At 42.7% G+C, this 11,009-nt stretch overlaps 1 protein-coding gene across 2 annotated transcripts; it reads left to right on the top strand.

The window, feature by feature from the left end:
- The first annotated feature begins 4,286 nt into the window (after window positions 1–4,286).
- LOC111261331 (uncharacterized) lies at window positions 4,287–9,885 on the top strand. Of its 2 annotated transcripts, XM_022834739.2 has the most exons (5): window positions 4,288–4,596; window positions 6,790–6,982; window positions 7,225–7,419; window positions 7,727–8,163; window positions 8,520–9,885. In XM_022834739.2, exons 1-5 carry the CDS (start codon window positions 4,407–4,409, stop codon window positions 8,720–8,722), a joined length of 1,218 nt encoding a protein of 405 aa, XP_022690474.1. In that variant the 5' UTR covers window positions 4,288–4,406; the 3' UTR covers window positions 8,723–9,885. The 2 variants fall into 2 exon arrangements, with proteins under 2 accessions (XP_022690475.1, XP_022690474.1); XM_022834740.2 differs by lacking the exon at window positions 7,225–7,419 and having other exon boundaries at window positions 4,287–4,596.
- Window positions 9,886–11,009: the final 1,124 nt, after the last annotated feature.

The raw sequence follows: 11,009 nt of genomic DNA, 5'->3' as shown, positions 1-11,009 counted from the left end.
GATGAGAAGAAACTATTATCCAGGGTAGGCCATGCATGCGCTGCTCCAAGTATAACACTGTTGCAGTGCTGACGGTGAAGCGGACCCCTTGTCTAAACCCTCCTTGAAGTGGCAACGTAGACGAGAGTGTGCATCGTTCAAGCGGTAAACTGGACAATGGAACGTCTCATGAGTGAGGTCGTTGAATACCTGTTTATAATTCAGCTGTTAGCAATAAGATGATCCTATTGTCGTATGACCAACAAAGAAGATAAGAAGAGTTAAGTCCTGGAAGCCAAGAGGTAGGTTTGTGCCCATGACGGTTTTCCTGCAAGTTGGCTACTATGAGTCCATGGAACTAGAAAAAAAACTCTTGCATCTCGGTAATGGAAAAGAGAGCCGACCTAGCTCTAAACTTCGCTCACTATTTGTTCCTCTTTTTTCCGCAGACTGTAAATTAAGCGGCAAGGCGTTAATGTTAAAATCGATTCTAGACGACGTATCTTTGCGTGCTCCCGTTATCACGCACCCGACGGCAAGTTGTCAAAAGTGATCCGTACAGACAGAAAGAAGTTATCAGGAAAACCGCGTCCATCTTGACAGAAGAATAAACCTTTTTTAAAAGTTAGAATCCTGAAAAGCAGAGAAGTTGCAAACCGTGGATAAACATGTGTTCCACCGAAAAGCTTCACACGAGTTGCGCCGTATGAATGAACCACAGCCAACTCGCGTGAATTTTGTGAACTCGGTGTCAGAACCATTCCACAGACTGTGTTCTTTTACGGTGGTATATGGATATGTAAACAGGTATTCATGAAAATAATAGGGGTTCTCCGGGTTTCGTGCTGGACAGTTTTGTGCAGTGCTTAGTTGCAGAATGGACGCCCGCCACCGAATTGGAGTGAGGTTTTCGTAAGTGTACAACTTGCGTGACCCCTGTGGTGAAAGACGATTGAAAGAAAAAGCTGTTTCTATATGTGTAGAGTCTAGTCAGTATATATATATATATATATATATATATATATATATATATATATACACTGACTAGGCTGTTCGATGCGTGCTCACACACCCCGACTCAACATCCATGTGAGAACACTTCATCCTCATGACATGCTTTGTGCCGACAATTTTGTCGTCTTTGGAAAGATTTGATTGCATGTCGACCAAGCTCTCGCAAGGGTTTCGTTATACTTCGATGGCGCACGACTGATCATCAATATTGCTAAACGGAGGTCATGAACGTCTGTCGAAATCGCCTTGCTGCCACTGACACGCTGCACACAGGTACTCACGGCCTTAAAATACGTAATCAGCTGCAAGTACCCGTGAGTGCTTGCCACGAAAAGGGGAATTTTTTGCAGAGCACATCATGGACAGAGTACGACGAGCAACTATGGTAAGTGTTAATATACAAACTCCCTACAGACTTTTCTTACGAATGGCCTTGACCCACTTTGAAATTAAACCGGCCTTGGTGGCATTCTATGGAGTTCAAGTAGTATGGGAACACCTCCTGTCGGCACAACTCGAAAGACGCTAACAAATTAAACCTGGGTCCCTAAAAGGCGTTTATTGTTAAGCAGATACGTACTACTTCTGAGCTACTAGCAACGATTTATAAAAAATCTAAAACCCAGAGCCAAACTACCTACTAATTCTGCTAAAATTTATCGTTGCATGGGAGAGGTAAATGCCGAAGATTAATTTTGACTTTTAATGATACCGGGGTAGTGACCGATGAAGCCTGAAGAGGGCTAAACAGGACTAACTGACGTATAGTTACTCACATTGCGACGTATCGGTTTCACTGTATGCGCAATGCTAGGTCTTCATTTGCCAAACGTTACGTGCCTCTCTGTAAGACGTAATGGAATATGTCCCCGTAGCTAAGCAGCGTCACACGTTGCCGTACCTTTGCTAAGCAGTCCCTTGGACGGTACACATCGATTATGAATCCTTGAATATATAATTCAACTATACTTTTATACTAGATATAACATTTAATTAACACATACGTTGTTGATTTCTTATCACTGGCAAATAATAATAATTCTTCTAACATTTTAGTAACGTTTCACAGACGGACCGTACAAACACAATCAGAAACAGAGGTGAAATCGTATTTGAATACTGTTTTATCGGATCTCACGATACCTATCGGTATTGAAATTCATGATATAGTTAAAAAGGCAGATGGGTATGTGTGCTATCAGTTGCTTAGGCACGTTAGGCCGCCAAAATGTGTAGTAATAGCAAGCATGCTGAGCACGATTCTGCTCCAGAGACCTTTTTGGTGGCATTCGGTGACGCTTGGCATTCGCCCCATGGCGTGACACAAGTGCCATCGTCACGTAATGCAGTAATTCGTCTTGTCTTTTTCGGATTTTGGTTGAGTCTATTGAAAGCTGATATTGTGAGCGGCCAATTATAGCGAGACCTTGTAGCATTTAAGAGATCCCGCCTGCTACCGTTACCGGCCCGTTGCATATTTTCTCTGTTCATGTCGTCGTTATAGTTAATATGCTTGCGACTGATACCCCCGTTTTTGCTAATGTTGACATTTGTCATTCAAAAGTCAAGCTGTCGCCAATGTCACCACAAATACAACTGCTGCCACCGTATTGAATATGCTCCAACAGATCACCAATAGCCGCAGGCCGAGCTGTTCGGATTTACCAGGATCGACCGCGGCGTCATCACTGGCTTCGCACATAAGCTCCTTTTTCCCGCAAAGTCCTAGGCCCCGTTCCTCATCGCCAGTTCCGCCCAACTTTGAACAACTACTGATTGCCCCCCCACCGCTATTGACACGACGTACGCGTGCACACGTAAATTCGTCGTATTATGTTTAAGTGTCGCTTTTAGGGTGTTTGTCATCGGTGCTTACTTCACCCCGATGTTAATACCGGGTTTCTCATCCCCTTCCATTTCAGTCTCAGTTTCGGATCGTCTCGCTCGATCAGGCAGACAGACGGATGGCCAGACAAGTAGGATTCTTTTTATCTTTCTACGACGACGACCAGCACTGCTCCAACGGTGGCAACAATGAATACGAAGGGAAACTTGTTGTCAAATATTTACCAAGTGCCGCCACCGCCGCCGGAGCAGCGGTGCCACCTTCGATGATGGTTTCAGCTCGTTCGCTGGGGCAGACTGGGGTGGCCTTCGCAGTCGTCAGTCGGGTCAACAATATCCTCAATGACTGTGTACATATGCGTGTGATGCGTTGGATGCCGCCGCTCCTGCTATTTGTAGCAATTTCAGCGATGAAGGCGACGGGGCAGAGAGAATGCGTGAACGATGAGCGTTTGGCTGACATATTTTGTTTTTTTTACTTACCTTTGTACGCACATGTGTGTTTTGGATAGCGAAAATAGTTACCGCAGCTTCTGCGTAGCAGTTACTGGGACTGATTGAAGTGATTCCGTGAGAAACGGCTGAAGCGTTGGTGTTATTAACACTGTACACAGATATTGCAGAAATGCAAAAAAGTGTTAGTAATATAAATATTACCTAGGCGAGGTTACAGTCATTCAAATGCCGTAAACCCATAGATTTAGGTACATACAGGTGTACGCGGAAGATTGGTGACAATTCAGGAAAACAAGGCATCGCTTGAAAAGCTCTCATTGGCGTAGATCCTTTGCAAGCAGCAAAACACGTGCCTTTTAATATGTATGTGATACCATGCGACTGAGCAACAGAGGCCAGCTAGTAAGAAAAGGCTACTATTTGTCTATGTCTGTTCGAACGATAGGCCATAATTTGTTTGAAAAGAGTGTGCTTTTAGTTCCTCGATATCACACCATACCTATAAATCGCCGCAAAGCAGAGCTATTTGAAATGCCCAAAGGTGTAATGACGATGGGAACATAGCGTGATATACATTCCACATTTCCAAATTTTCGTTTCCAATGACGACAGTATAGAGCCAGGCTGGGCCTCTGCGTAGGGGTAGCGCGCCTGGGACAAACCCAGTAACACCCACTTCAGCTGTCACTTTACATATTTCCGTACGGCACCTTGCTCGGCACAGTCTGCACACTTCTGCTAAGTGCCAATATTAACAGTCATCGAAATCGCGACAACAGCACCAGTGCGTCTTACGTCATAGGTCACCACATCCGTCTACAGAACGCCCATTCCATCTCTGTCTTGACGTGGCTGTAACAGTTATGCCAATAATAATAGCGGTAGTTGTAGAATTATTTATGGTTTATTGTTGTGGGATTGTGCGGTACGATGCGGCTTACTCACCCTTGCCTTCGTATTCAAGCCTCTTCTTATAAGAGAAACTAAGCTACGATCAGAGGAATACCCGACGTGAGTCTTCACGGGGCAACATTTCGGTTTTTGTTGAATACCTGCCAGTGCTAAATGTAATTAGTGCGCGGACTTGCACGTTAAGGATACCGAATTTCACGATGATGACATCGCCGTCATCATTGAGATCGTTGAAATCGGGATCGTCAATGTGTTTGAACCTCGGAACAACGCATACATTGATCGTCGTGCTTGTCACTTTTGGCCTTGTGCTTTTCGACGTGAACGTGGTAACGGCAGCAGGAGATGGACTAGTTCAACGGGATATCGACTCTATCAGGAATAAGTTTGGTGCGTTCACGCTGAAATCAATGATAACATCGTTAAATATTGATACGGCAGCTCGAAACCGAGAGTACATGCCTGCATGCTACAGAATTTATGTGTCTTTACGCGTTTTTTTGGTTGAGTTATTCGTTCTATAATTATATAGGGGCTGTCTAAGAATCCTTGTTGTAATTATCTAGAAGTTAAATTTTAGGGGCCCATAAAATAACCATCTACTTCGCGTTTCATATCGCGTCGACTTTGAGACAGAATCTGATCTAGTTTTACGTCAGTCTATTTAACACTATACTAAAGTTGAACTCTTATTTCGAGCAGAGAATGAATTTTATCGAGTAGATTGAGTCTTAATACGTATAGTTACGTCCTTAAATATATCAGGTTTAAGGGGTACTACTAATTACTGACGTTACGTCAGTGCCCAGATATGCTAGAAATGGAAATACAATACAATTGATACAATGATGCGGTTTATTTATAAGATATTAAGCTGTACCTGAAAATGTCTATTTATCGTTTAATTTCCCTGTGCTGATATGGCCTTCATCCACTTCGTTAGACGAGGTGGCCATAAGGCTCAAAAATACATACATATTGCTCACGACGGCACCAAACGACAAAATGCGGTCACGTAGTAGGGGCAAGCCATTGGTATCCCTTCAATAGGGACTTCATCAGGAACGACGACCATTCATCAGTTAATGGTTCATCTCGTAAGTTGATTGACCAAAGATCCGTGTAAGCCATTAGCACCTGAGCCGGGCCACCACCGAATACGACTGTTATCGTTACAATATTGCCTTGCTACATGTTGGACCACCTATCGCATATAGACTTCGGCACTCGAACACCACTGTGAGAGCAGACGACTACGACCGTTCTATGTGCGCGCATATCTCCGTTTGATCGCAGCAGGAGTCCATCTTTGCTGCAGGGACCAACCGTATCGACTATATCTAAAACTTGTCAGTGGCCAATTCTGCTCGTATTTCGTGCACATTGTAGCTTTAGCAGCTATAACACAATCGGCTATCAACAGAAGCACTACTGAATGCATTGAACAACTACCTGTAACACAAACAGCAAAGTCCTAGATGGTACTCTACTTATTATAGTACATTTTGCTGCGTTCTGCCTGTAACAGCCACAGGGGTGATGAGCGCTGTACCCCGCGATGTGCGACAGATAGTGCAGTGAGAGACGATCGAGGAACTTTTGGCTTCACAGGAGCATAATGGAAACGATTCTCAATAGGAATTCAAATGTTTTGCATTTTGATGCAGAAAGCGAAGCGCGCGGGCGATCGACACAGAAAAACCCGTAGCTAAACTTTTCTGCCTTTCGCGTTTCTCGTCTTTATTTTTTGAATAGCGACAAGATGAGGAAAAATGGGAGAGTAACTAAAAACATCAGACGCTTGTTCAGAGAGACGTCTATTTCTATATTGCTGTCTGGGCAGGCAGACAAAAGCACGCTAGATTGACTTGTATCAAATCGTACGTAAGCTACACTGAGATCAGCCGTAGCGCGTATACGGTAATTCTTCACATTCAGATTAATTAATTAATCGATCTTAATTGTTTAATAAATAGAAGACCAATATTAATTTCGCGGTGCTTAGCATCGTACTGCACCCATTTGTCGTGCTATTAATGTTTCGTTTTAGTAATATTTTTCGTAAAATGGATGGGAACTATTTACATCTGTAGTTGCTTAATTATTTTCTGATCAAAATTTCAGATATTCAAAAGCAGCTTTTTATAAGCGAACCATCTACAAGAAAATTTTCCTAATGTTGTATTGATGATTTCAATATACAATGTCCTGTATCATGTCATGGACTTCACGAGCTGGCGATACATTCGGTTACTGTTTAAGGCGACCTATATATGCATGGCTATCTGATCCTAAGAAGACGATTTACTTCTGGATGGCGGATTCGTCTGCCCTCCATGTTAGAGAACGTTGAAGATGACTAGAAAAAGACCCCACCGCAATAGCTCACATTACGTTACGAAGGCACCAAGAACACAACGATTATACAAGTATTTAGAAATATTCTCTACAATGATCTTCTAGAGGAACAAGTGGAGGCATGCTTATTAAAGTATAGGTTTCCAAATAACCTAACTTGCTACAGACTGTCATGTATAATTGAAAACTGTTGCGCTTGCTTATACACGCCGTTCCCGATTTTAGAACGAGACCGCAACGTCACGGTGAGTACCCATATCGACGTGGTGCCATCAACAGCCACTACCCCGTTAGACCATCCGTCGAGACTACTATCTACTACGAATCCAGTACGACCTAATCGCTTGGATACGCTGCCTGTTATCACGACAGGAAGCGGGAGTGCTTTACCTCCAGACAAATTAACACAACAGTCGAGGTGAGTTTACAACAATTTACTATCGTTCTATATTCTTGTAGCATAATGATACTCAAAAGCATTAGAAATTAAGTCAAAGCACGCTGGAAAGCTGTATCACGTAGATTTGTATTGTAGATTTAGAACGTCAATAAAGATCAATTCAGCTAGCAGATTTATTTAGGCCATAGTAAAGCGTATGCGGCAACTAAGCTAAGTATAACGGCCGCTAAACTCATTCTAAATTTACGAACAATTTACAGAGAATCGTATCGTGAATTCTATATGGAGGGACAATGCTTCCATCCAACGTCCTATGGCCAATGTTTGGAGTTTATGACATGCTGCCTTCTGCATCGAATTCCTCCGCCCTGCAGTGTTTTAAGACCATGCGGTGTCATGATCAGTACGGTGCCATGTGTCCATATGCCTCCAGTCAAACATCTTTTCCCCTCCCCGTATGTTAGCGATATTCGACGATTATTATTGTTTAAACAAGTAAACTTTACGCTGACTTAGCAAATTACTTATTGACTCTGAATAGGCCTCAAGATGGCGAGACAGGCGGATGGTACCACGGTACTCCTTTTCGTAGCTGGACTAAAGAAGAATACCGAAATATTCCACATTAAATATGCATGTTTCAAGCAACTATCGCTTGTGCAAGTATACCTACCCGCTAGGTTTACTCTATAACGGCACTACTGCATTGTGCACTGCCCGTATCAAACATCCTCACGAATGATATGTTATGCGATCTTTCAGGGGGCATGTTACATTCCCTGAAGATGACACGATTCAACCGACGCGTCGTCCATCACCACCACCATATAACAGTAATAATGCTGAGAGTTCACCTTCACGCAATTTGGATGTCTATCCCCCGCGGCCAATGCCTCGCCCGAGGCCTATTCCAGAACCTCAGCCTGAGCCTAATCCAGAATTCTGGCCACGGCCTGAACCGGCAAAGCCGCTTCCAGTTCCGATTCCAGAGCCTTTTCCTCGACCGTATTTTAAGCCTGTGCCTATATCATTCCCGGAGCCGAGCTATGAACCAATACGCGAACCATATCCACAGTTCATGCCTAAACACTATCCAAGACCGATGCAAGAACTATACCCCAGACCTGTGCCCGAAACAAATCCGAGTGCGATACCCGAACCGATTCCAGAACCACAATTTGAGCCTATCCCAATTTCAGGTAGGAGGAACTTGCCAACTTCATCCTTCGATCGCGCGCATGCCATCATACTACGACTAAAACCGGAAAATGTCATCGAACGAATAGGGGATGCCGTCCTTCTTTCCTATAAGCTCACCTTCCATCCATCATAAGCACGCATGATTAAAAGAAGAACTCTCTTGAAATCACTTACCTCTAGATTTCCTCTAACGGTATATAGTTGTTACGCTCCTGGTACGATGTATAAAGGTGACATAAACGTTTCTACGTGCGGGTTACACATCTAAAAACTTAATCAATCTAGGCAATTTTTCATTTTGTGTCAAATGAGCGCGCCGTTCGTTCACGTTTGCTCGTTCGTCTGTTCCTTACAGAACCAAAGGTTAGCGTTCCTACCCCATATCTGCCACCCTTTCAGTGTCCCGCCCAACGTGGGCGTTTTCCCGATAGCAGAGACTGCCGCCGCTACTGGGAGTGCGTCGGATACCAATCAAAACTGAAACACTGTGACAGCGGTCAACTGTTCGACAAAAATCACCTATGTTGCCTGCCAGCGCATACTGTTTCACTATGTTGAATGCCTAATTGATTTATCAAGAGATTAACTAGGTTAATAGCTAAAAAGATGCCCAAATAGTCAATACAGGGCACACGCTTACATCATAAATTGAACGGTCGAAGTAGGAAGTTAGCTAGCCAGCATTATTGTGGTTCATTGTTCTCTCCGGTATGATCATTCTGCTATCATACTGCACGTTTCATCTCTAAGTCACGTTTGTGTCCATGTCAATAATTGCTTTTCCTTCGACGAGGAACATCTTTGAATGCCCCCCGCCCCAACGGATTTTTGGATAATCTTTTTTTTTTTTTTAATTTCTGTAAAGGGCTTAGTAGCCTTATGATTGACAGCGTTACTTCATTCTGAAAGGAGTACTATGTACATTATACAGTACACGCATGTTGTACATATCGATTGCTGGACTCCCTAGATCATGCCTTCGTCGGCTGTACTGTTTGTTCTGTGTTTTAAAGAAATCCTTGTCATGGCTCAGAAACTAGAGAGTAGATGTTTTTGTGGCCGTCCTATGTGCCTTTTGGGATAGTTGTTAAGCTAACCCAGTAACATTTTTTTAATGGTTTTTGTCAAAATTAACTGTATAGATTTAGAGCTAACTTATTAGGGAGTAAGATACACTTTAAATAAAATGTATTTTTGTTGCTAAAAATAGAGTAACAATTTTCCATACAATTTTTTTAGAAAGGTACTCAATTTGATGAAATTAGGAATATGCAAGTGTCTGTTGGTAATCACGATAGTGGCCTCAATTATCTAAACTGTATCTTATTGCTTCGTGCATAATTGTACTTGTCAACATCCAGTTCAGCGCGGGTCGAAACAAACGATCTGTATTTCAGTTTTTCTATACGAGGCCGCTTCTTATACAAGAAATTCTGGTCGCCATATGCCGAGGACTGATTTGCGGCCATTCATTAAAAACTATGCATAAGCCAGTATCATAAGCCGTCAAGAGGAAACGATACCGTAGAACCAGGAGCTCTAGCTTAAAAAATGCTCAAGTTTACTCAATTGAAACGTGCCACGGAATCTGAAGAGGCGTCAGCTTAGACAGAAGCGTAAACCTAGGTTTGGCATTCATGATTAAAGAAGCTGATAAGCAGCGGCACTAGCAGTGACTATCTAAAAGAAATAAAAAACAATATACGTATACAACACAGACAGCGTTGTTGTGTTTTTCGTTACTAGGTGATAGGCTAATCAACACAGTAGTATATGTAGGTTTGCTCGAATTCATTCAACTCATAGGCTACTGCTTGACGCGGAACGTTTAGGTTCACCCAGTATGAAGCAACTTGTCTTTGTGCAACACAAGTAAAGGATAGGCCTAGGAGTTGTTTCAATGCGTTTTCACACGCTCGGTGGTATCCATCGTTACCATGGCTGCCACCTAACGTATCTTCTCACTTGGACAGACTGACTACACGGGGCGAGGGGCATTTCCATAGTGGCTGAGTATGTTAAATGCCTTTTAAAAGCCTCATCTCCGGGGTATTTAATCGTTATAGGAAACAGCGGGACGAAGAGATGTGGACGAGGCCGAACTCGAGGCGCGAATAGCCAAGGATCACATCTGTCATTGGGTGACCGACTGTGCTTGGCAATTGAATGAGCTGATATGCATAAGCTGAAACAAGCAAGCCTTTCCTTTATTGTTCCTAATGTTACCGTAATGTAAACAGCGGATGATTGGTCATACTATGATGATGTGGTACAAAAAATAACAACAAATACATACAGTGAGTGCGTCTTAAATTAAATAACTAAAGCAGAAACAAAAAATGTACTATCTCAGCAAATTTCTACTGGATTCCGTAACCGTTTTCTATAGAATTACTGAGTGCCACGCGAATTGTACTATGAATCGTACTGTTGGAACCTACGATGCACATTACCATACCTTATTAGAAAGGCATCGAAATGTTATCTGCTTCACGCGTTACCTCGTCAACGCCTGACAGCAACAGATTCAATGATCCCTCACTATAATATGAGTAGGCCTATTTTAAAATGACATTAAATAGGCTATATTTTTCCGCAAGCTTTCAGTCCTGCATAGAATTCCGTCCATGAAATAAATATGGAACAGAACCAATCAAACACGATATATTTCTTATACTGCTTTCCTGAATCCTCTAATTAGGTATGCGGGCTCAGTTGTCCATAGGCTTCATTGATAGCAATTACAATGGACCGAACTAAATTGTAGGCGCGGCGCTATAAAGCGCATAATTGATCCTCTAACATAGATAGATATATATATGATAATATATGATATATAAGATAA

Source organism: Varroa jacobsoni, unplaced genomic scaffold (assembly GCF_002532875.2).
Source record: "Varroa jacobsoni isolate VJ856 unplaced genomic scaffold, vjacob_1.0 scaffold_546, whole genome shotgun sequence".
Taxonomy (NCBI): Eukaryota; Metazoa; Arthropoda; class Arachnida; order Mesostigmata; family Varroidae; genus Varroa; species Varroa jacobsoni.
The sequence above is the reverse complement of the archived record's forward strand: the minus strand, read 5'-3'. Positions and strand labels throughout refer to the sequence as shown.

Coding starts and splice junctions, on each gene's coding strand:
- LOC111261331 (XM_022834739.2), top strand. CDS start 4,407: ATGATGACATCGCCGTCATCATTGAGATCGTTGAAATCGGGATCGTCA. Junction 4,597..6,789: donor CTCTATCAGGAATAAGTTTG/GTGCGTTCACGC, acceptor TCCCGATTTTAG/AACGAGACCGCAACGTCACG. Junction 7,420..7,726: donor AAACATCTTTTCCCCTCCCC/GTATGTTAGCGA, acceptor GCGATCTTTCAG/GGGGCATGTTACATTCCCTG.